At 41.8% G+C, this 26,282-nt stretch overlaps 1 protein-coding gene across 2 annotated transcripts in view; it reads right to left on the bottom strand.

Annotated features, from left to right (window-relative positions):
- Nucleotides 1–7,758, bottom strand: part of MYO1E (myosin IE) — a 220,819-nt gene extending 213,061 nt beyond the window's left edge. Inside the window, exon 1 of one of the 2 annotated variants that reach the window (XM_004452867.5) lies at nucleotides 7,302–7,758. In XM_004452867.5, coding sequence (XP_004452924.2) covers nucleotides 7,302–7,304 — 3 coding nt within the window. In that variant the 5' untranslated portion in view covers nucleotides 7,305–7,758. Of the gene's footprint in view, nucleotides 1–6,501; nucleotides 7,043–7,301 lie in introns of those variants that run through there. The other variant, XM_071214222.1, reaches the window with a different exon arrangement.
- Nucleotides 7,759–26,282: the final 18,524 nt, after the last annotated feature.

The following is a 26,282-nucleotide window of genomic DNA, read 5'->3' on the forward strand; positions in this document are numbered from 1 at the left end:
TTCATTGCTTACTAGCTGTGTGGTCCTGAACAATTCCCTTTCCCTCTTTATGCTTTGGTTTTCTTAGCTGTAGAACAGTAGCAAAAGCCATGGTTGGTACAAGAATGAAATTAAATAATGTACATGAAGGCTCTTTGTTATCACTTCTCCACTAGACTGTGAGTGTCACATAAGGGGCAGTGCCTAATTCATCTTTGATTTCCCAGCTGTGGCACCATACTTGGTAAGAATTCCTTCATACCAAGTATGTCTGCTAAGCTCCTTTGCAACTGCTGTGTCTTCGCCACTTTGTGGTCCAAAGCACTCATCTCTAACCACCCCAGTTCTCTGGTAAAACCACTGTACCTGCCAAGCTGGAGCCAGAGGGCTGAGAACCCACTGGTGCCACAAATTTGAGTGTCAGTGCCAGAATGCAGGGGGACCATCAGCATTTTGGCCAGTACTTGGGTATGGAGTACTGGCCAGCACATTTGGGCCAGTACTTGAGTATGGAGAATGTACCCCAAACTTGCCCATCCTGCTCTGGGCTCTACTTGTCTCAGGAGCTCCAGAAGGTTGAGTAGCCCATTACTGACCACGGCCATTCTAGTGTGCAGGGAGGTGACTCCCCTCTAGTGGAGGCAAGGTCTCTGTACAGTGGACTCAGGTTGGGTAGCCAGGTTCCTTGGGATTATTATACAGCCACCAAAATGTGATATGTATGCTTATGATAGAGAATGGTTTATAGAATAAGGGGGAAAGTACGGAGCACAAATTGAATACTGTCCCATGATTATAACTACATAAAAATGATGTGTGCTTGGATAGATTAAAAGGAAACCCAAAGACATGGAAATAATTACCATTTAGGATAATGGTATTATGGGTAAATTCTTCTAAATTTATTTCTTATAATCTTGAAAGCTGATATAGTATAAATCAAAAATAAATAACAGGGAAGTGGCTGTTGCTCAATCAGTTGGGCTCCTGTCTACCAAACGGGAGGCCCTGGGTTCGCATTCCGGGGCCTCGTTTTGAAGGCACAACGCCACAGAGAGCAAGCCCAGCCCACAAGCACCATGGAGCGCTGACTCAGCAAGGTGACGCAACAAAGAAGGGAGAGAAGTAAAAAACACAGAAGAGCACACAGCAAATGAACACAGAGAGCAGACAACAAGCAAGCCACAAGGGTGGGGGCGGGGCATAAATTAAAAATAAATAAATAAATACAGGCACACAGAAGAATACACAGTGAATGGACACAGAAAACAGACAGCAAGCAAGCCACAAGGGGGGTGGCGAATAAAAAGTTTTAAAAAATTTTCAAAAGACTATTAAATAAATAAATAAATAACAACGTTCTGTCTCCCAGCTGGCTTTCTTGAAGGGTTCCAGAAAGAAAACTACCTGGTCAAGTCTCTAAGGAAACAGGCTCTAACGCACCGCCAAGGTCTGGCGGGAAGAGCCTGATTAGACAGGGCTCAGAAAAATCTGAACCAGGCACCACCTCGGCCAAAAGCTACCATGATATTTTTGAAGTCATTTTACCCTTCTAGACCTCTCTGTGGAATCAAGCAGAAGGACTGAGGCTAGAATTCTTAAGCTCTTTGGGCTCCATTGTTTTACTTTCTACAACATAGCATATGATTACAAACTATTGTGAATGAATTTTAACAAACACATTAGAACTCAAAACACACCACGGAGTGTGTCCCCTTCCGAGCAGTTCTTACACTTATTCCCGGAGAGCGGTCTTCCTTTTTGGCCCCCAGAGCTTCCTCGCATGGCATCGAGGCTAATTCTTCCTCCTTTAAGGCAGGATGTGACTTCTGGAAACAGCCGAGAGGGGCCTGGTGCAAAGTTGGGTGAGTAAGGCGGGCTACCAAGCTGGGCACTAACACTTCAGGCCACGCAGGAAATAAAAAGTAGATTTTCTTACAGAGCTCATAAATAATCATTCAAAAGTGCTTCCAACAACAAAAGTGACGCTGCCACTGTGATGATGCAGAAGAGAGGACAGACCTTCATTTCATTCTTGCACCAACAATGGTTTTTGTTGCCATTTTACAGGTTAGAAAACCACATTCTAGTCCACCTGTCATAGGCCAACCCATTATCTTAGTGATGGCTCTTAAATTCTAATAGTTCTACTTCTCTCAAGTGTGGCTATCATAAAGACATGTAAAAAGACATGCTAGGAGGTCCCAACATATTTCTTCTCTGCCAAAATAAATTCCAAAGTTTGAAATTTAAAACATATTTGTTTACCATTATTACAGAATGTGCTTATAAAGCTGAGATATTTGTTTTTAATTCTTTTGGCATTTAACCTTTAACCTCTTATTTGTTCTGTAAATAGCAAGACCTAGCAAGGTAAAAAAAAATATGTATTGATTAAAAACTCACCATTGAGAATCTCATTTTAATCATGTTTATAAAACCAAAGGTTGCTGCATCTTTGCACACACACACACACACACACAACCAAAGAAACAAAATCAAAACAAACCCAAATGACTCAAAGTTAGAAAATTATGACTGATCAAATTTCTACATATTCTGCTATGAAGCTCATAATAACTTGTGTTTGTATAGAGCTTTCAAAATATTCTGCTTTTTGAAGCAGATAAAAAGAGGTTTCACAAATTCTTATATTTAGCCTCATCTGGAAATGCAAATTACCCCAAGTTCTCTTTGATTTAGTCTCACATGCACTCATGACAGAACACTAGGTAAAGGAGTCACTCCTTTACCAAAATACTCACTGCTGCTATCTAGTCCCAAGCATAACTCCTGAAAGACACCTTAAATTCATGAGAGTCAACTGAGAGAGGAGTAACAAAAGTTCATCATGCAATATTGGGGAAATGAAGAAAGATTTTTCATACAGGAGGGTGTTCAACTGGCAGCCTTAGGACCATATATGCTGTGGTTAGATAACTCCAAATAGTAGTAGTTACCTGCAGACATTCATTCCCTGTTTTAACAGTTTACAGACTCATGGGCAGAAAGCACCTCTCTCTCATAAGGGAAACCCAGTGAGAAGAGGGGGATGTCTAATAAAAATCTAACCCCAGGGAAGCAGATGTGGCTCAAGCGATTGGGCTCCAGTCTACCATATGGGAAGTCAGGGTTTGATTCCCAGGGCCTCCTGGTGAAGGCAAGCTGGCCTGCTAGGAGAGCTGGCCCATGCAGGAGTGCTGGCCCATGCGGCAAGTTGGCCCGATCCGAGAGCTGGTGCAGCAAGATGATGCAACAAATAGAGACACAGAGGAGAGACTAAGAGATGGCAGCAGACCAAGGAGCTGACGTGCCTCAAGAAATTGAGCATCTCTCTCCCACTCCAGAAGGTCCCAGAATCAGTTCCTAGTGCCGCCTAAAGAGAAGACAAGCAGACACAGAAGAATGCACAGCAAATTAACAAAGAGAGCAGACAATGGGGGCGGGGGGAGGAGATAAACAAATCTTAAAACAAAACTAAACTAAACTAACGCCAGTCCTGGATATGAGGCCAAAAGACAGACATTCATGCCAGGAAGTGAATGAGAGGCAGCGCTTTGGCTCCCAGAAGTACAGGGCTTGGAGATTTACAACAGAGTGGCTGCAAAGGGCTAATTTACGCGTGTCTTTCTTTGGCCTCACAGTGATGGTCAAACACTTAACACATTGGCAGATATAGCCAAAAAAAATCTAGATGTCCAGCTTCTCTGAAAAATCAAACACAGCCTGTATGGTCTAAGCCTCCACCCATCTATGTCTACTGAGACATAGAGTTTGCAACCTCCAACAGTAGTGCCCAGCAAAAGAGTAAAGGGGGTGGCTCACCCATTGCAGCTGTCCTTCACTTCTCTGTTCCTCTATCTGCCACCCACTCACTGCGCTTCTCTCCTCGAGCTGGCCAAATATTTCCCACTAGGATGACCCACCCACACTGGTCCCTAGTTAATGTCCAGGACCCAAATCTTCCGCTAACCCTTCCTCCTCCATCAAAACTTATATGTACTGTGACCCGTTCCTTTCAGTTTTTGTTTTGTTTTCATTATGTTGTATTTTTGGCCACAAAACTACCAGCCATCTGATAAGCTAATCAGTGAAAATTGACTAAGTTACCTTTCCAGGAAGCATATTTGAAATGAATTCCAGACCTTCTAAATATACACCACGACCCAAAGGAACTTACCTATGTTACAGTCAGCTCTCCATCAGATCCCCCGCCTTCAGTCAGTCCCTGTGTCTTTTTATGTGTAATTTCTGCCATACACCCACAAGTAGTACACAAGCAAAGAAAAGGAACATAGCTTGAACATATTCTGAGGTGATAGCCAATTCAGATTAACTCAAATTTCCTGTACAGTATTTAATTCACAGAAACCCAATGAATTGCAATGTCTGGGCCCAGCTACACAGCAGAGGTACAGACATGGGTTCTAGGCCACTAGACAGTCCAAATTGATCACGGCCACAAAAGCAGAACATCCCTCCAGGAGGATGATCAAGCCAGATTCTGTGGAGGAACCCTTAGAGGGGTATTACTATTAATTAAAGTCAAAAGAGATTGTCGTGCTGTTCTAAACAATGTACACTAAATTACAGAGATAAGCAGAGATGTCTTCAGTTCTTTAAATCTCCTCAGGAAAAAGTTTCAAATTCCTATTGCCTGGTGGTGTTCTTGGTTTGCCCTAAGATGGAGAGAAGTGTTCCAACATGAGATTTCAGGAGGAAGAGATGAGGTGAGCAAACTGCACTGTGCTCATGACTCAGAACAGGGCAGTCCTCCCTGTGAGTCACAACTGCGTGAGGCTTGGGAAGGACTTGGGTACAGGTGGAAAACCTTCATAAAGTGCTGTCAGCCTTCCTAAGAGACCTCACTCGCACACACACATACCCACTCTGTGCAGGTGCGCTCCCTGCAGCGTGGCCAAATGCCTACTGGTGAGCTCTGTTCTCCATCCTTACTCTCACTCACCGCCCCTCCTGCCGAAGGCAACGCCTGTTCCCTTCGGCTCTGCGCAGCTGAGGGACGCAGCTGGGCAGGTCTAGACAGGTATGGAACACAAAACAAAACCTTAGCTGGCCCGGAGGGTCTTACAGAAACAGCAAAAATTATAACTGAGGGTTCTGATTATTTAAGATGTTCATGCTCTAAGTCAACTTCACATTAATAGTGAAAGAACAGACTTCATTTTTCAAGTCAGGAAAGAAATGACTAATGTCATTCTTGCCAAATAACTCTAGATCCAGTAGATCTAGTGATGGCACATCTCCTCCTGTTTCAGGACAGGCAGCTGTTTCAACTTTTCAGTCAGGGAATCGCAGCCTCAGCAACTGGATCTGATGCACAGAGAGTCTTCTGGCAGCTGTGCTGATGGCAGGGAGCCCATCAAAAGGTAAGTCGCACCCTGTCCTTCCATGGACAAGCAATAGGACTCTGAAAAGTACACACTTCCTTAAACATACCTCCGCTGCACCCACGGGACCAGCCAACCACTAACTTCAACAGCAGTGGGGCTGATTTCAGCATCAAGTTCTCCAAAAAAAAAGAAGCATCCTAGACTACTTTTTAGCCTGCCCAGCATGAAAAATGAGTTTAATTAAGGGAAAGCTAATTTTCCCAAGGTATACTCATACATTTAAATTCAGCAAAATTCTTTAAGCTTTTGGCGAGAACACATTGACTTTTTAAAAAATGGCAAATGATGGAAAATAATTACAGCAATTCTAGAGTACTAGGGACTATCACGTTGCTTAATTTCAAGTGGCCAGATGCCCAATTAGGTAGCTCCACCCAAATACGCTCTCCATGTAAATGGTTCTCTGTAGGGATTCCAAAAACATGGTGGAGTAGCCTTACTTCTTAAACTCTAATATTGGGAGAGGAAACATATTCATTGAAAAAGTCCCACATAATTTTGGACTATGTAAAGAGAAAAAGCTTTGGCCAAGGATGCTCTTCTAAGGGTTGTTTTTGTTCGTTTTAAATCATTTTTCTTAATAAACACAGCTCCCACTCGGGGGCTGCTTCTGAGGATTGAATGTAGGTTCTGATGCCTCTTTGCTACATGTCCCTCGAGCGGGTCATACAGGATATCGATTTTTAAACAAGTGCTGTTCTGTTTATCACTTTATCTTACCTCCATGTTCACAGTCATTAAAAAACAACAAACCAGAGGAGGACCACTTAACCCACCTAAGCAGAATTATTAGATGACAAGCAAATGTGGAAACTATGAAGCTTTGTAGTATAACTTTTTTTTTCTGATGGACTGCCACCAACCTCTTCAAAACAGAGTCCTCGTTTGTGCTTGGGAAAGAAAAGTACACCACACCAAAGCCCCAGGGATGTGGCTACGGTTTTCTTTTGTTGTTGGGGGCGGTCTGGGGGGGGAGAGGACGTCTGGGAGGAGAGTTGGGGTAGAGAAAAAGTCGGAAAAGAGTCGGAGAAAGAGCCAGCCATTTGAATATACTCCCATAGTACCAAAGGAGGAAAAAAAAAAAAAAAACACACAACAATTTAAAACTCACGAGGACTTCTCCGGTCCCAACCGTTCACAGAACACACGAAAAGTCCGGGTCATCTTCCACAGGCCCCCCCAGGCGCGAGGTGCTCATCAGGCTACTTCTGCGCAAAGACCCTCCCGGACCTTAAAGGTCCAGGCGAGCGTGGCTCCACACTGCACCCGGGTCACTTTCGCTCTCCGCAGCCTGTCCACCGCCAGGTGCTCGCCCTACCTGGCGCCCCTTCCTGCCTTTGTGGCGTCCGCGCCGCGCCTCGCCAGGGCAGGCCGGGAACCCTCCGCCAGCGCGCCGATGCCAGGCCGGACAGCTGCGGACGCTGGCCGGGCGGCCAAGCAGCGGAGGGGAGGCGACGGCTCCAGGCTGCAGTGGTGCCCGCGGGCGGGGAGGCAGGGGGGCGCAGCGAGCCCGGCTCCAGCGCAAAGACCCTGGCAAACCTCGCCCCGGCGGGATCACAGAGGCTGCCCCCACCTTCCCAACAGGAAGGGATTCCCTCCGAGGGCCGTGCCCCTGGAAAACAGATGTGCCCACACTCTGGCTTCCGACAGCTGGCAGCCATAGCAACCCAGCCACAAAAAGTTGCGCGACGCAGAAAGCGACTGGAAAGTTTTCCTTTGCCCCTTTCTCCCTCTCCCCCAGCGGGGCTTTAGGGAAAGCAGTAGGAAATTGGAGCTCGCGACGTGCCGACTCCCGCGTCCACCTTCTCCACCGTGCGGCCTCGGCAGCGCGCCCAAGGTGGGTGCCCCGCGCCGGGGCTTCCTGCCCCATCCAGGAGTCAGGCGTCCTGGGAAGCGGCGCAGCCAACTCACCATGGTGACTCGCGCGGCGGTCGCGCCTCTGCCGGGTCCCGCTGCCGGGGAGCGGGAGCCGGAATGCAGTCTCCTGGGCGAACTTCAAAAGTTGGTTCCTCTCGCCAAAAACAGTCTCCCGACACCCAAGCACTCACAGGAGCCAATGGGAACCCAGGCGGGACTCCATCCAGGCGGGATCGGTGGCGCTAGGTGAGGGCGAGAGCCGGGCGCCTCAGCAGGCTGGGCGCGTGCTGCGCGGAGCACGGTCCACGCCCGCCCCGCGCTCGCCGCCCGCCTAGGTGAGCAGGCTGCGCTCGGCGCGTCTGCCTCGCTCCCCCTGCCTCGCTCCTTTTTCTTCGGCCACTTACTCAGTACTCCTCTGGCTGAGCCTCAGCTCGGGCCGGGCAATCTGTCCATAAATGGAGAATTCAGCTCGGGCCTGACCAATCAGGGTTTGTTTTCACAGCGTCACTCCTCCGGGAAACTGTAGTAGCCAACAAGCTTGGAGCTGCTGAAGTTTCCAAAGACCTCTGGATCATGTAGTCCTGCTCCCCCGTCAGCCTCCAAAGAGCGCTGCTGACCCGGCTCGCTCCAGAACTCGGTGAAAAGGAAAGTCTCTATCTCTTGTCTTTCCCTCTCTCTTTCTCTCTCTCTTTTTAATAGCTAGAGAAGGTTTCGCTTCCAAACTGAAGTGGCATGACTTTCCCAGAACTTTTTTTTTTTTTTTTGAAAAAGGAAATATTTTATCAACATAAAAGATCAGAGTCGTGGCAACAGCCCAAAGGAAATCCTTTTTCTTTCCAACGTCTGGGATTGGGAGGAAAGTCAAAAATATCATTTCCTCCACCCCTCGTTTTACCTGGATTTCCTTGGAAAACAAAGGAAGGCTTTTCTTCTTCTTTGACGTTTTTCTGGCGGAGAGACTGCACGTGCCACTAGTGAGTGGGGTGGGGTGGGTAATGGGGAGATGGGTGGGAGAAAGTCGCATCGACCTCACTCAACACACATCTACTGAGAACAATCAGAAGTACAATCGGAACTAGAAAAGTACATTATCCGGAGTGGCGTGTTTCAAGAAATCAGTTAGGCATGGAAAAGAAGCAGAAGCCTGAAATCTGATTTTAGTGTTTTGGGGGCTCAGGAAATAAGCTTGGTGGGTCACAAGGGAAGTGTCCCCTTGTGCTCCGTTGGAGATAGCATCTGAAAAATCCAGGGCACAGAAAAACGATCAATTATAATGCTTTATTTTGATGTACTTTATGATTGTTGAGTTAGAGAGGATGTTAAAAATGATCTTCTCTAGAATGGATAAACAAGATGTGGTGAATCCATACAATGGAAGATTATTGAGCCATTAAAAAGAAGGAAATGGGTGTAGCTCAGTGGTTTGAGCACCTATTCCTATTTAGGAGGTCCAGGGTTCAATCCCCTCATACCTCCCTAAAAACAAACAAAAAAAAACAGGATGTACTGATACATGCTAAAACATGGATGAACCTCAAAGACATCACCTAAGTGAAAGATGCCAGACCAAAAAAGACCATATATTGTATGCTTGTATTATATAAAATATCCAGGATAGGCAAATCCGTAGATTAGTGGTTGCCAGTGGTTGGGAGTGGGACCAGATGACACTGACTGCTAATGGGTACCAGGTTTCTTATCGGGGTGATGAAAATATTCTGAAATTAGGTGGTGGTGATGGTTGCAAAATTTTGTGAATATACAATAAACCACTAAATTGTACATTTTGAAGGGATGACTTTTATTGTATGTGAATTATAACTCAATAATAAAATTGAAGGAAAATCATCTTGTCTAAATTCTTTTAGTAATCATTCATGCAGTCAGGCAACAGATTTAATTGAGATTCAATTGCCTACTATAGGTCAGCACTGCTGGACAGTATGTTTTTTAAAAACTCATACTTTTATTTGCCCTAATAATCTCTTTCCAGTTTCAAAAGGTACTCCCTTTTGAACTTTGATGAAGTTTGGTGGAACTTTGATGAAGAGGTATGATTGTTTAATTTTTCATGATTTCATTATGTAATTCTTTTTCAGATTACTATATATATAAGTATATTAACTTTTATGTCTGAGAATGTTTAGATTATGAGATTTACTAGCACATAAACTGAGTTTGAAGTCTTGACTGTTCCACTTAGCTAGATGTGAGATCTTAATTTCTCTGAGCTTCAGTTTCTTTATCTATAAAATAGATTGGTGTGAGTATGAATGAAATAGCGTATGTACATAATGGGTGTCAAGATGGTCAACAGCTGTTGGCTGCCTTTTCTCAGCACCCACACCTCATGTTCTAGAACCTGGCTCCCTGGATAAGGCCAGATGAACCTCGGCCCCCTGTACTGCATGCACGGTTGTGGGGACTGTCATGTGTGCCTCCCCTAGAGGGAGACTTAATGGGGATCATCAAACTCTCAAAGATGCCATAACCACCATAACTGCCCAAATGTTGAGAGCCATCCCCATGAGCATATGTACTATGCCTCTCTGGGCCTTTTTCTTCTCTACTGTGTTTTTCTTCAAGCATGTGGATTAGAACTGAGGCTCAGCTAGAATTGTCAAAGCAGGACCCACTAATTCAGAGTTTGAGTATAGAAGGTAATGCATGATCATGTGGTACAGGCTATAATTTTATGAAGAATCCCTCCCCACCTGTCCCTCCATCCTTAGCTGAATGAGATACACAGTCAGTATTGGCTAGTCCGACCATAAATTGTGGCTTACCTGGGAGGGTCCTGGTCTATGCCTTTATTTCAGTGAAATTAGTAATTGCAGCCCCATTTACACTTAAAAAGATCTAGTTGGAATGATAAATGTCACTCTAGATTTCAGACAAATTACACCCCCTCCCCATAGTTCTCACCTTTTAAAATGAAAGTTTTTCCAATTTTCCTCTTTTGTGCTTATCTTTCTGAGCACTCAGTAATATATTACTAGATATTTATTTTCATTTAAGGTCTTAGTGGCCATGAAGTGGAAGCAACTTTTAAAACTGTAAAGCTCATTCTAGACACATGATGGAGCTAATCAGATGAGACTTTATGCAGACCTTTGCAAGATTAACTGCATTTTTTCTGGAATGGAATGAAAAAGAACAAAAGGAAAAAAATTAAGATGGATAGAAAGCATAATTGCCCATTTGAATCTATCATGACTTACACATTTTGGAAAACAACCAGCGAGAAGATAATATAATGAAATGAAATGTCCCACAATGATGAAAGAAGTTGTTGATGTGGGAGGATTGGGGTGAGGAGGATGGGGGTATATGGGGTCCGCTAGTATTTTTTGAATGTAACATTTTTTTGAAAATAGAGAAAAAAAAATAAGGCAATGAAACTAGTTTCCATGTCAAAATGATGAAAGAATATTCAGAACACATACACAATTATAAAATTTTTTTAAAAATTGATAGTAGGAAAATTAGGCCAGAAACCTTTAACCAAAACTAATGAAATAGAGGACTGTGCTACATCAATGTAAATGTCCTTTATAATCATTGCTCCTACTATAATAGGCATTGTTTATTAGGTTCACTAGGTATCACCTACAGAGCTAAGTGCTTAATGCACAATATCTTATTTAATCCTCCAAATTATTATTAGTTCCATTTGCAGTTGAGAAACTAAAATGGTTTCAATTTCTCTGGATGCAAAGACAAATAACATACAAGGGTTTGGCTTAACAGGACTCTGTTGGCTCACGGTTTTAAGGGCTTCTAAGAAGGCTTGCTTCTCCCTGGGTAGGTTTCTTCTAGCTGGCAGGCAGTCTGTGGGGCTCCTGGCTTTTCCATCACGTGGCAATGCACATAGTGGCACCTTCTCATTTCTCTTCTGGGGCCCATTGACTTCCAGGTTCTGACTGCATCCAATGGCTTCTCTTTCTGTGTGCAATTTCCTTTGCTTATTGGATTAAGGTCCACCCTCATTCAGTTTGGGCACACTTGAATAACTTCTTCAAAGGTCCTACTTACAAGGAGGGTCACACCCTTATGACCAGGATTTGGGATCTTTAAATGCTTTTTATGGGGAACCTCATGCAATCCCCAAAGAAACTGAATTGAGAGAGTTTGAGGTAATTTACCCAAGCTGTCACTCAGACATCATGCATCAAATCCGTATACTTGCTGGACTCTGAAGCCCAAACTCTTATCCTATAAGCAGTTAATCTGTAGCAGAAATGTCCATCAGAAGAAATTGTCCCTAATGCTGACCAAATATGAATAGAAGCACATTTGATATAACTGTGAGATTCTCCATACTAGGACTCCTGGAAAATTACTGCTTTTTTATGAGACATAAGAATTACATTGGTATAGAGGGCTTAACTCAGCTTTAAACATCTAATGTTCTTTTTCTCTTCTGTTGATATTAATGTGTAAAAGTTTCAAACACACAAAGTTTTTGATGAAAAAAGAAAGCTGGGATTACATTTTTAAAATTCTGGTTAATGGATATATGCTGACAATTTCAATAGTAGGATAATGTATTATGATACTACCTCTGATGATTACAAATTTGGTTGTGCTATAACAATTATTTTGCTGAAATAAGGAACAGAAGTTATTTAAATATATGTTAAATTGGCAGCTTATTAAAAGCATGTTTCTATAGATTTATCATTCCCTTTTCTCTGATTGAAACCAATATTTTCATGCTCTTCTTTATTCCAGTTTCATTTTGATTTTCACATTCAGAAGATAAATCCTGACCTTTCTCCTGATTTAAAAAAAATAAAATAGTGAGTAATTCTAGTTATGTGCTCCGTAATCTATCAAGGAATGAGGTGTTCCATACAAGTGAGCTTTGCAGATAGCTGAATATTGGACCAACTCAATGTCCACCACCTGGTTTTCTCTTTTCTTCCCCCTCACTGTCAATTTATACTGTCTTTTTGGATTCTGAGGTTCTTTGAAGGAACAAGGCCAGGAATGCATATGTATGTATACATATACACACATTTTAAAAACTAAACAATACCGATTGAGTGAACTTGAACTTTGTCTTTTCTAAGCATCAAAACTTTTTAAAATAAAATTTTGTTGAACTATATCATTCACACATGAATGTACATAAACAGTAAATGTGTAGTAAATTTGTGAATTTACAAAACAAACAAGGATATCATCGTACAAGACTCCCATACATCTCCCCACCACCACCACCTTGCATTGTTGTGAAACATTTTGTTACAAACTATGAAAGAGCATTGTCAAAATATTATTAACTATTGCCAATAGATTATATTCACTGTATTTTTCCCCCAATCCACTCAGTTATTAAAACCCTATACTAGTATTGTTAATTTGTTATCATTCAGGAGAAAATGTTCTCATATTTGTCCTGTTAACCACAGTCCATCATCCACTGGATTCTCTGCAGTTATACAGCCCCATGCTTTGTACAATCCAGTCAAACTGTATTCTAGTGGCTTTCATTTTCATCACAGAGTTATGCTGTCATCACCTCAGTCAATTTTAGAACATTTTCATTACTCCAAAAGAAAAAATCCCAGACTGCCTTATATTCCCCTATCTTTGTCCCTTAGTGTTGAAAAAATATCTTCTTACAACTCCTGCAAAATATTACAATATTGTTGTTAACTATCATCCATAAGTTACATTAGTTTTAATCTTCCCATGTATCATCATATTCTTCACACTTTATAAAAGAAAAGCATTCTTACCTCTATACCATTAACCACAATCTTCATCCGCCACCAAAATCACTGTTACATATATCCTATTCATTCTCTAGTTTCCTTTCAATTGACATTTACTACCATAGACTACCCGTTTCAGCCACAATCACATTTATAAATCAGCAGTGTTAGTTATACACATTAAATATGTGTTACTCTGAACTCTATTCATTTCTACACTTTCACAATGAACCTTATTATTAACACTATGGGGAAGCAGATGTGGCTCAAGCAATTGGGCTCCTGTCTACCACATAGGTGGTCCAGGGTTCAACGACCAGGCCTCCTGGTGAAGGCAAGCTGGCCTGTGTGGCGACCTGGCCCACACCGAGTACTGGCCTGCATGGAGTGCTGCCCTGCACAGAGTACTGCCCTGCACAGGAGTGCTGGTCTATGCGGAGAGCTGGCGCAGCAAGATGATGCAACAACAAAAAAAGAGACACAGAGGAGAGACAATAAGAGATGCAGCAGATCAGGGAGCTGAGGTGGCTCAAGAGAGTAATCGCCTCTCTCCCACTCTGGAAGGTCCCAGTATCAGTTCCTGGAGCCACCTAATGAGAATACAAGCAGACACAGAAGAACACACAGCAAATGGACACAGAGAGCAGACAATGAGCAGGGATAAATAAATAATTAAATCGTTTTTAAAAAATGCTATATACATTAAGCATCGTCACCCATTCCCAAACCACCACCTATTTCCTAGTAACCTATACTCTAGAATTCACCTCCATGAGTTTACTTATCGTATTTAGTTCATATCAGTGAGACCTACAGTATTTATCCTTTTGTGTCTGACATATTTCACTCTATGTAATATCCTCTAGATTCATCCCTGTTGTCATATGCATCCCAATTTCATTTCTTCTTACAGCTGAATAGCATTCCAGTGTGTGTATATACCCACATTTTGTTTATCCATTTATCAATTGATGGACCCTTGGGCTGGTTCCATATTTTAGCAACTGTGAGTAATGCTGCTATGAACATCGGTGTGTAAATGCTGATTCATGTCCTTGCTTTCAGCTCTTTTGAATATATTCTTAGTAACAGGGATATACAGCAGTGCTACATTCTGCTTCTTGAGGTGCTGGCAAACCGTCTTCCACTGAGGCTGCACCATTCTGCATTCCCACTAACAGTGAAAGAGTGTTCCTGTTTCTCCACATCTTTTCCAGCACTTGTAGTTTCTGGGTTTGTTTTCTTTTTAGTATTTTTTTTTTTATGATGCCATTCTATAAGGTGTGAAATGGTATCTCATTGTAGTTTTGATCCCTAATAACTAGTGATGTTGAGCATTTTTTCATGTGCTTTTTGGTCATTTGTATTTCCTTTTTGGAAAATGTCTATTCAAATCTTTCACCCATTTTTTAATTGGGTTACTTGTCTTTTTATCATTGAGTTTTATGATCTCTTTATAATGTGGATATCAAACCCTTATTGGATATGTGGTTTCCAAATATTTTCTCCCATTGAGTAGGCTGCCTTTTTACTTTCTTGGCAGTCTTTTGAAGAACAAAAGAGTTTAAATTTGAGGAGGTCCTGATTATTTTTTTCTTTTGTTGCTCATGCTTTGGGTGTAAGGTTTAAGAAACTACTGCCTAGCCACAAGATCTTGAAGATGTTTTCCTACATTTTTTTTCTAGGAGTTTTTTGGTTGTTGCTTTTATATTTAGGCCCTTGATCCATTTTGAGTTAATTTTTGTATAAGGTGTAGGATAGGGATCCTCTGTCTTTCTTATGGATACGGATATCCAGTTCTCCCAGCACCATTTGTCAATTAGCCTGTTCTGGCGCAGCTGGGTAGGCTTAAAAGCCTCACCTTAGATGTGAAAGTCTATTAATGAGTTCTCTATTTGGTTCCATTGGTCAATCTATCTATTTTTATGCCAGTACCATGCTGTTTTTACCACTATAGCCAAATAATATGCTTTAAAGTCAGGAAGTGAGAGCCTACCAATTTTGTTCTTCTTTTTAAAGACATTTTTGACTATTTGGGTCCCCTTACCTTTCCAAATACATTTGATAATTGGCTTTTCCATTTCTGCAAAGAAGGCTATTGGGATTTTTATTGGGATTGTGTTCAATCTGTAAATCAGTTTGGGTAGAACTAACAACTTAATGATATTTATTCTTTCATTTATTTAAGTCTTTTTCAGTTTCTTTTAGTAATGTTTTGTGGTTTTCTAAATACAGGCCCTTTATGTCCTTGGTTAAGTTTATTCCTAAACATTTGATTCTTTTAGTCACTATTAGAAGTGGATTTTTTTTCTGATTTCATCCTCAGTTTGTTCATTAGTAGTATACAGAAATGTTCTCGATTTTTAAAAATTAATTTTTTCTTCCCTTTCCCCACCCCCTCCTTCACCCCCTCCCGACCCCCTCCCCCTCCCGACCCCCTCCCCCACCCTGCTGTTTTTGCTGTCTGTGTCCATTCACTGTATGATCTTCTGTATCTGTTTCCCTTTTTTGTCTTCTAGTCTTATCTTTCTCCTCTAGGATTCACCGGGATTCGATCCTGGAGAACTCTGATGTGGAGAGACGTTCCCTGTCAGCTGCACCACCTCAGTTCCTGGTCTCTGCTGTGCTTTACCTTGACTCTCCTCTTTGTCTCTCTTTTTGTTTTTTTTAAAAGATTTATTTGTTTATTTATTTCTCTCCCCTTCCCCCCCACCCCGGTTGTCTGTTCTCTGTGTCTATTTGCCGCACCTTCTTTGTCCGCTTCTGTTGTTGTCAGCGGCACGGGAATCTGTGTTTCTTTTTGTTGCGTCATTTTGTTGTGTCAGCTCTCCGTGTGGGCGGCACCATTCCTGGGCAGACTGCACCCTCTTCTGCGCTGGGCAGCTCTCCCTATGGGGCGCACTCCTTGTGCGTGGGGCTCCCCTACGCGGGGGACACCCCTGTGTAGCAGGGCACTCCTTGTGCGCATCAGCACTGCGCATGGGCCAGCCCCACACGGGTCAAGGAGGCCCGGGGGCTTGAACTGCGGACCTCCCATGGGATAGATGGACGCCCTAACCACTGGGCCAAGTTCGCCGCCTCGTCTCTCTTTTGTTGCGTCATCATCTTGCCTGTGACTCACTTGTGGGGCACTGGCTCACAATGGGGGCACTTGGCTCAGTGCGTGGGCACTCAGTTTACCACAAGAGCACTGACTTGCTATGCAGGCGTGCTTTCTTCTTTTCTTCTTTTTCACCAGGAGACCCCAGGGATCAAACCTAGGTCCTCCCATATGGTAGGTGGAGGCCTTATCACTTGAACCACATCCGCTTCCCAAACAGATTTTTGTGTATTAATCTTGTAGCCCACCACCTTGCTGACCTTGTCTATTAGTTCTAGTAGGTTTGTTGTGTTTTTTTCAGGATTTTCCAGAAATAGGATATCACCAGTGAATAATGAATGCTTTACTTCTTCCTTTTCTATTTGCATGCTTTTTATTTCTTTATCTAGTCTAATTGCTGTAACTAGAATTTCTAGCACAATATTGAATAATAGGGGTGACAGTAGGCATCCTTGTCTTGTTCCTGATCTCAACAGGAGAGGTTTCAGTCTTTCACTGTTGAGTACAATGCTAGCTGTAGGTCGAAACTTTTTTTTTCTAAAGTAACTGACATGTTTTGTTGCTTTCTGAAAATATGCTAAACATCAAGCAACTCAATGCCAGTGCTGTAAAGGTCAATTACTGGACAGTGTTTTACTGAACTATGGTCCTTGGGGACTATTAAATGGAATGATTGTCTGTCATTATACTTCATGGCCCTGGTCTGTTGTCCTTGTATAGGTCTCTTGTCAGTTTGTTTAGTTTATTTCCTCCATTGTCAGATTTTCTTTTCTTCCTGTTAGCTGTTGTTCAGATTTAGTCTCTTTGTTTTGGTAACAAGGAGCAGAAAAGCACATTAGTTGCTTTACAGAAAAAAACATTAAGATAAATGTGCACAGGACCCCAGGAAAACCAGAACACAAAGGAGAACAGTGGCTGTGCATGCTCTCCAATCCTCCTCTCGCCTCAGGGCTTCTGTGCGTGGATGGACGTTTCTTTCTTCTCCCCTTACTCATAGTTGCTCCTCCTCCTATAATCTCAGCTGGCAGTGTCTTTAGTTTGTATGATCCTGACTCAGGCTCCAAAATGACCTTTCAGCAATGTTGCCCACAGCTCACTGGAAACTTCCCTCTTGGACTCTTTTGTTTTTTTTTAAGATTTATTTATTTTTTCATTTATTTCTCTCCCATCCCCCGCCCCCCAGTTGTCTGTACTTGGTGTCCATTTGCTGTGTGTTCTTCTGTGACCACTTCTATCCTTATCAGCGGCACCAGAAACCTGTGTTTCTTTTTGTTGTGTCATCTTGCTGTGTCAACTCTTTGTGTGTGTGGCGCCATTCCTGGGCAGGCTGCACTTCTTTCATGCTGGGCGGCTCTCCTTACTGGGCGCACTCCTTGTGCGTGGGGCTCCCCTACACAGGGACACCCCTGTGTGGCACAGCACTCCTTGCGCGCATCAGCACTGCGCATGGGCCAGCCCACACAGGTCAAGGAGGCCCGGGGTTTGAACCGTGGACCTCCCATGTGGTAGACGGACACCCTAACCACTGGGCCAAGTCCGCTTCCCCCTCTCGGACTCTTGATTCAAGTTCCAGAGAGAGAGGGGTAGGGAGAGAAAGACAGAGAGAGAATCTGACTCATCCAGCTCATCCTTTGAAACCACACCCCACAGGGCAGAGGTCACTGGCAAGCCTGGGAAAGGCCCTGCTCAGACAGGTATCTGTCTAGTCTCATTCCAACCAAATGTTATCAGAATGGGGCCATGAAGCCTAGTAAGAAGCAACAGAGAATGGGGACAGAGCCTTTGAGGAGCACACAGGACTTTGCTGACTGCATCAGTCTGCTGCCTTCATTCACGTGCCAGATTCATTCTTAGTGAGGCCAGGGTCATTGCCATTCACCTCAACACGAAAAAAAAAATCCACACGGGTTTTGTGACTATTATTGTCATTTCATCTTTGTCACCACACACCTATAAATGTACTGATACCTGTATATTTAAGATGTGATCTATGTTTCACCTTTATTGTCATGCTCTAATAAATGTGCTTATACATGTATATGCCCATACACGTTTGAAAATACATTTAGATGTATGTGTGTGTGTGTGTGTACATATATTCAAGGCCTAATTTATTTTTCAAGGTACTGTTGCAAATGCAAGGGGAGAATACTTTGAATAGAGTGTTTCCTGGTGTTGGTACTTAGTAAGTTGGCAACATGGTTTTGAACCCATTATCTTTTTCATTCACCACGACAACAAACATTTGTTGAAAACTGTTGTAGGCATTGGAGGAGTATAATACAGGTTCCCTGTGCTCATGGGATTCACATCTTTATAAGCACACCAAAAACATATACAACAGCACAAGAGATGTCTACTCTCATTAAGAACATATTTCTGAAAATACACACACCAAAGTCAAATGTATAAAATTCAAACAGAAGACTTGTGTTTTTTAAGGAGAAGTTTCTATTTTCAGAGAGCTAAAATATAGTATGAAATACCTAATTGTGGCCTGTCTTTTAAATACAGCCTTCAGATATAATTCTAGCATTTAGAATGTGTGCTTTAAGTTTGGGCTTCTCCATCCCATTTGAGCAGAGTTGACCACCTGAAGTATAAATAGGTAGCTTTGTGATTTGCATCAGGTTATTTACATCTCTGTGAATCGTGAATTGTTTTTAGAAGTACAGATGGTAGTATTTCATCATTCATTTCTGACAGGGTATTGTGAGAATTAAATGAATTGAATCATATAAAGTGATTAGAATAGTGACTGGTGCATAGAAGATTCTCAGTATGCACTGTCATTATTGAGGCCAAAGATTCACCACTTTCTACATACCAAATGATTTTCTTCTTAGTCTGAATTGTTTTACATTTATAAAAGCCAAACTACCTTTTACTAGTGTTGGTACTTATATTTCCCCCCATGTTTTACTAATTTTGATAAAGCAGCAAGGCTAAATGCGACTTAATAGGAAAATAAGTGAGCCAGTGCTGCTATGCTGACAAAAACGGTGACGCACATAGAACTGTCATGAGTTGGCAGACAGCACCACCAGGAGATAACTCAAAGTGCTCACCTGGCACCTGGCATACTGTCCTGATTCCATATGGCAAAGGTGACTTGGGCATGTTAGCGTATAATGTCCTGACCTGTATAAAAATGAGTGGACAAAGGTCAAGGGCACCAGGGATGGCCCCTCCCTTTCACCATACTATAATAAATCCTGGAACTCCCCAAACAAAGCCAAACATGATAAAGTTAACAATAGAGTCTCATAAGATGAATGCTTTAATAAGGCCTCGGTAACAAATAAGTTGTGTGTTTGTCAAGAATGTGATTCTAAACAGCTACAACAATTGTAAGCTCTATAACTTAAGGTAGAACAATTTTGCTCCAAATGTTATAAAATAAGTATGAATGTACATTTTAAAAAAACATATAAGGGGATGGAGTGTGATTGAAAAGTGCATTTTAGCACATAAAAATGATCACACAACTACATAAATCTTACATAAATTTTCCCTAAAATAGTATGTCCGCTATAATAATTGTTACTTAAATATTTCATTAATTTTTAAAAATTTATTTTCAGTTTGAAAACTAGGGGTAAGAGAGGGAGTGGTGGCAGAGAAATGATGCTTAGGAATAGTTTATAAAGAAGTCAAATTAATGGTTTTTTCCTGCTAAATTTCCCTATAAAGCTAAGTTATTTAAAATCATTTCACAAGGTACCTGGCAGAAAAAAACAGCTAACAGGATAAAAAGTGGTTGAGTGGATAATTAAACAACTAAAAGAAGAATGACTAGACACAAAATTTTTTCAGTACATAATCACTAGTTTTAGGTTACCAAAAAAATTAAATAAAATAACATGCTTCTTGTAATAATATAAAGCTTGTAAAGTAAAAAGTGAAAGTTTATCTCCTCCCTACCCTCTCCTACAACATTTTAAATGTGAGAAAATGGTGATACTATTGGTAGAAAATAGGAAATCAGGAGGAGGCCTCTGTTTCTGTGGGTTTTGTGTTAGACAAGTTCTATTGGCGCTAACAGAGTTTCCAGGCATTTCTGGGAGAGTCTGGATAACCTCAGGGGAGAGGTCAGATCTGACATTGTATGTGCTCTTTCCAGTCTTCATCAGTTACCCTTTTTTCCTTTTTTAAAAATTAATGTATTGAAGTATATCACTCATACATAAGCATACATAAACAATAAGTGTATAATAATAGTTGTGAACTTACAAAACAAAAATGTATAATATCATACAGGACTCTCTAACTCACCCTACCACCAATAACTTCCATTGTTGTTAAACCTTTTTAACTAATGATTAAAGAGCATTGTCAAAATATTACTAACCAAAGTATTTTTCCCCCAACCAACCCTATTACCTTTATATCATTTATATCTGAACATATATAAACAATTAAGTGTATAGTAAAAGTTGTGAACTTACAAAGCAAACATGCATAACATCATACAGGGGTCCCATACATCAACCCTCCACCAACACCTTGCATTGTCATGAGACATTTGTTACAAATTATGAAAGAATATTGTCAAAATCTTACTACTAATCATAGTCCTTATCTTACATTTGGTGTGTTTTAACCCCAATCCACCCTATTATTATTTTTAATGACAGAAGTTGTAAACTTATAAAACAATCATGCGCCTGTGCAGAATTCCCAAACAACACCCCTCCATTAACAAAAGATAAGATATTATCTTATCTGGAACATTTGCTCCAGATAAGATAATATCATCTGATATGTCACCATGTCCTTAGTGTACATTTGGCTCACATTTTCCATACTGCCTCATTATCAAGATAGTACATCTTTCACATAGATGCAAGAATATTATATTATTACTACTAACTACAGTCCATAGGTCACTCCAGCTCTATTTTTCCCATGCTTCTCCACATTCCCAACACCCTGCAGTAGTGATGCACATTTGCTCTTGCTCACAAAGGACACTCTTGCATCTGTACCATTAAGCACAATTCTCATCCACCTCTTGGTTTATCATGCTATTCAGTTCCTAGATTATTCTCTAGCAGTCTGTCAATTGGCGTTTACATACCTAGACTATCATTTTCAATCACATTCCCATTTATAAACTAACTGCTACTCACTATGTGTTACCATCCACTCTATACATTTCTACACTAATAGTAAAGCTAGGGAAGCAGATTTGGCCTAACAGGGCGTCTCCCTACCACATGGGAGGTCCAAGGTTCAAACCCAGGGCCTCCTGACCCGTGTGATGAGCTGGTGCATGCACAGTGCTGATGTGTGCAAGGAGTGCCATGCCACACAGGGGTGTCCCCCGCATAGGGAAGCCCCACGCGCAAGGAGTGTGCCCCCGTAAGGAGAGCCTCCCACCGTGAAAAAAGTGCCGCCAGCCCAGGAATCGTGCTGTACACATGGAGAAATGACGCAGAAAGATGACTCAACAAAACAAAACACAGATTGCAGGTGCCACCGACAAGAATACAAGCGGACATAGAACACACAGCGAATGGACACAGAGCGCAGACAACTGCGGGGGTGGGGGGGCGGTGAGCAGGGAAGGGGAGAGAAATAAATAAAAATAAATAAATCTAAAAACAAAACAGTAAAGCTAATTAAAACTTCTGCATACGTTAAACATCAGTAGTCCGTCTCAGTCCTCCACTTATTTCCGTTAATAATCCACCACCTAAGGCCAGGTCTTGAAGATATTTTCCTACAATTTCTTCTAGAAGTTTTATGGTTCTTGCTTTTAATTTTAGGTTTTTGATCCATTTTGAGTCAATTTTTGGATAAGATGTGAGGTAGGGGTCCTCTTTCCTTCTTTCAGCTAAGGATATCCAGTTCTTTCAGCACCATTTGTTAAATGGACTATCCTACCCGAGCTGTGTGGGTTTGGCAGGCTAGTCAAAAATCACTTGAGAGGGTCCGTTTCTGAACCATCAGTTTGGTTCCATTGGTCTACGTGTCTGTCTTTATGCCAGTACCATGCTGTTTTTACCACTATAGCTAGATAATATGATTTAAAGTCTGGAGATGAGGGTTCGCATTTCCTTTTTATGATGTTTTTGGCTATTCAGGACACCTTACCCTTTCAAATAAATTTGATGATTGGGTTTCCAATTTTTAAAAAAATTCTGGTGGAATTTTTATCAGGATTGTATTGAATCTGTGTATCAATGTGAGTAGAATTGACATCTCAATGATATTTAGTCTTCCAATCCATGAGCATGGAATGTTATTCCAGTTTTTTAGACCCTTTTTGATTTCTTTTAACACTGAGTTGCAGTTTTCTGAATACAAGTGCGTTACATCATTGGATAAGTTTATTCCTGACTATTTGAATTTTATCTGTCATATTTTATTTTCACCACTCTTTTGGCACTTTTAGTTACCTTTATTGATAAAATCTTCATTTCTAGACTCTCTTCCAGGCCTCTCTCTCCTGTCTTTCCTTTTCAGGCTCTAACACACCCTTTAGTGTTTCCTGAAAATCAGGTCTCTTGCTTAGAAATTCTCTGTTTCTGTTTATCTCTGAATATTCTAATCTCACCCTCATTTTTGAAGGACAGTCTTGCTGGATATAAGATTTTTGGCTGGGAGTTTTTCTCTTGTAGTATCTTAAACATTTCAGACCACTGTCTTCTTGCTTCAGCACCGAATCTTATTGGATATCCCTTATATGTTACACATTGCTTTTCTCTTGCTGCTCTCAGAATTCTCTCTTTCCCTTTGGCATTTAACATTCTGATGAGTATGTGTCTCTGAGTTGGTCTATTTGGATTTTTTCGGATGGGAGTATGCTGTGTTTCTTGGACAAGGATATCTGTGTCCTTCAGTAGGGTTGGGAAATTTTCTACCATTATTTCTTCAAATATTCCCTTTCCCTTCTCTTCTTATGGGACACTCATGACACATATGTTTGCACGTCTTTTGCTGTCATTTAGTTCCCTGAGACCTTGTTCAATTTTTTCCATTCTTTTCTTCATCTCTTCTTTTGTATGTTCACCTTCAGAGGCCATTTCTTCAAACTCACCAATCATTTCTTCTGCCTCCTCAAATCTGCTATTATATCATTCCAATGTTTTTTAAATTTCATTTATTGCACATTTCATTTCCATAAGATCTATGTTTCTATGTATGCTTTCAAATTCTTTGTGCTCATCCAGAGTCTTCTTAATATTCTTAATTTCTTTAACCATCTCTTTGAATTTATTAAGGAGATTTGTTTGAACATCTATGATTAGTTGTCTCAACTCCTTTATGTCATCCGGAGGCTTATCTTGTTCCTTTAACTGGGCCATAGCTTCCTGTTTCCTGATATGGATTATCTTTTTTTGTTGGTGCCTTGGCATCTGGCTTACTAGAATATTTATTCTGGGTATAGTTTTTCTCTTTAGTTTAGGGCTTGCTATCCTTTCTTCCTTGTTGGTTGTACAGTAGGAGCCAAGCATGTAGTTGGTGCTGTAAGCTGTGGAGGCTCAAGCTACCCTCATTGCACCGGGGACCAATGAAGCTTCTTCCAACTTTCTCCTTTGCCAGGGGTAGGGTCAGAGTCACAGCTGTGTGGAATAATCCAAGTTGTGCAGGCCTAGACTGCAGTTGCTCAGACAGACTGATGAAGCTTCATGCCCCTTTCTCCCCTGCCTGGGGCAGGGGAGCTGCAGTTATGGGCAGCAAGCTATGCAGTGCAGGTCCTAGATGACCCCAGTTGCCCTGGTAGACTTCCAATTTTCAGTCTGTGCCAGCCAAAATTACCTGCAGTTACCTGGATAGGCTGGGGCAGGGCCTGCCAACCTCCTGCCTGCCAGAGGCGGGGCTGATGCCTAGGCTAGGGCTACAGGCCAATCTGGGTGAAAGAAACCAGTTCCTACTGTCACTGTGATTTTCAGTCCTGGCATCCCCTCAGGTTGGGGGTGGAGTCAAAATGGCAGCCACCGGCCTCTTTCCAACTTGGGCTGATTCACACCTCAGCTGTTCCCAGGATTATATCTCAGCCAACTGAGTCTACAAATCAGTAACCAAAATTGGCAGCCAACTGTCTCCTCCTCCCCTGTTTTTGGGAAATGGAGCTTCCAATTCCAGCCACAGAATAGCTCCTGGGGCGGCTCATGCCACCAGAGTAGGATAATCACTGGCCTCCATGACTTGGCTGGTAATTTCCTGGAGAGGCTGGTGCAGGTCCCCGCAGCTTCCTCCTTGTTGGAGGTGGCCCTCGGACTTAGGCTAGAGCTGCAATCTGACCTTGATGGAAAGAAACTGGTCCCCACTAGCCCTGTGATCCTCAGTTGGCCCCACTTCCCCTCTTACCAGGTGCAGAGTTAAGATGGCGGCTCCTGGCCTCTTTCTACTTGGACAGGCTCAAACTTTAGCTGTTCTCAGGATTATACTTTAGCCTGCTGAATTTACTCAACAGTAGCTGAAATTGGTGTCCAACCGTTTCTTCCTCCCCCGTTTTGGGGAAGTGAAGCTTTCAAAACCAGTCGTGGAACAGTTCCCGAGGTGGCTTGTGCCTCCAGTGGAGGATGGGCACTGGCCTCCATGGTGTGAAGCACTCTACTTACGAGTCTTCTCTGCAGATGGCAGCTTCCTCCATCCATTTCTTCAAGGATGTTGCACAGTGCTCTTCTGGCCTCCTGGAGCCCCCAAACAGGTGCTTCAGCTGGTTCTAGATAGCTCTGGGTATTTTCTAACTGCCCTATAGCAGGAGCTGACTCTAGGAGCTCCTTACTCTGCCACCATTGCTGGTTTCCACCTTTTTTTCCTTTTGATGTCAAGTCACTCCTTCTTCACCCTCTCACCCCCTTACCTCTCAGTTGGCAAGGTTGTGGGGAAACTCCTACCCTGTTGGTGGGAGTATAAATAGATATATAAGCAATTTTGGACTATTTATCAAAATTACTGAAATACACAATCTCTAATCCAGCAATGCTGCTTTGGGAAATGTATACAAAGATATATATGCACAATGCAAAATGAGATATGTCTACAAAGTTAGTCACTGCATCATCAGTGGCATAGCAAAAGACTGGAAACAAAACAAATGCCCATCATTAGCGAAGCTGGTTAAAAATTTTAGGAGGCAACATAAAATGGAATTCCATATAGCATAAAAATTAGAATGAGGAATTTTTCTCTGAACCAATATGGCAAGATTTCCAAGATATATTGATAAGTTAAAAAGAAAAAAAAGCAACATGAAGAATAGTATATGTTAAGATACATTTTGTGTAAGAAAATAAGTATGGGGAAATAGTAGATTTGTATCTGTATTTGAATGAAGAAATTGTGGAAGAGACACAAGAAACTCATAAAAGAGTTCACCCGTGGTATGTCGGAGCAGGGGTGGGCACGAGAAATGGACAATGGATACATTTATATTGTTTGATATTTGAACCATTGTGAATATATTACTCATAAACATTTTGAAATATTATTATCAAACAGAGTATATTGTTATAGAGAACAGAATGACAGAAAGGCTAAGGAGGCATGGTGCTCACAAAGATCTTAGAAAGGATAAAGAAGGCTTCGCAAAAATAGGGGCATATGAGCTGGCTGACCTTAAAGATGGATTTCAAAAGGTAGAGAACTAGAGTGGTTCCTCTTTCAAACAAAAGCCAGAAGGACAAAAGCTCATTGAGTCAAACTCACGGAGAAAATTAATGAGCTGAAAGTCTACTTTTCTCATATTGGGATTGTAGCAAAATGAATTTGGTTCCCTAGTCTTTGCTCAATGTGAAATATAAATTACAGAGCTCCTTAGATGCTGTGGATATCAAATCCTCATGTATGTTGTCTCATCCCTTGTTCGTTTTTGAGGAAAGTCACTAAGTAAAGGCAAAATTACTTGTGGAACGGGAATTGAATCCTAATCCAAGGACAGAGGTTATCCAAAAATTCAAAATGATTAAACCTGATAAATGACCTCTTTATTCTCTGTCAGGAATAGGTCTGTCATGACTAATGGGGTCAGGTTTAATAATTTATTCCTGTTGTAGTCTTACTAGCATGTGCCTTCATTAGATTTCTTACCTTTACATCTCTTGCTTTGTATCTTGTTATCTTTTCCACTGAGCATGGATCATGAGAAGAGGAGATGACTATCAGAGTAGGTGCTTCCCTGTGGCAGGGTAAAGGAAAATCAAACTTTGTTTTTACCACATCTCACAAAGTTGCTCAATTGTTCTAGGATGATTCATC

This window comes from Dasypus novemcinctus, chromosome 3 (genome assembly GCF_030445035.2).
Source record: "Dasypus novemcinctus isolate mDasNov1 chromosome 3, mDasNov1.1.hap2, whole genome shotgun sequence".
NCBI lineage: Eukaryota > Metazoa > Chordata > Mammalia > Cingulata > Dasypodidae > Dasypus > Dasypus novemcinctus.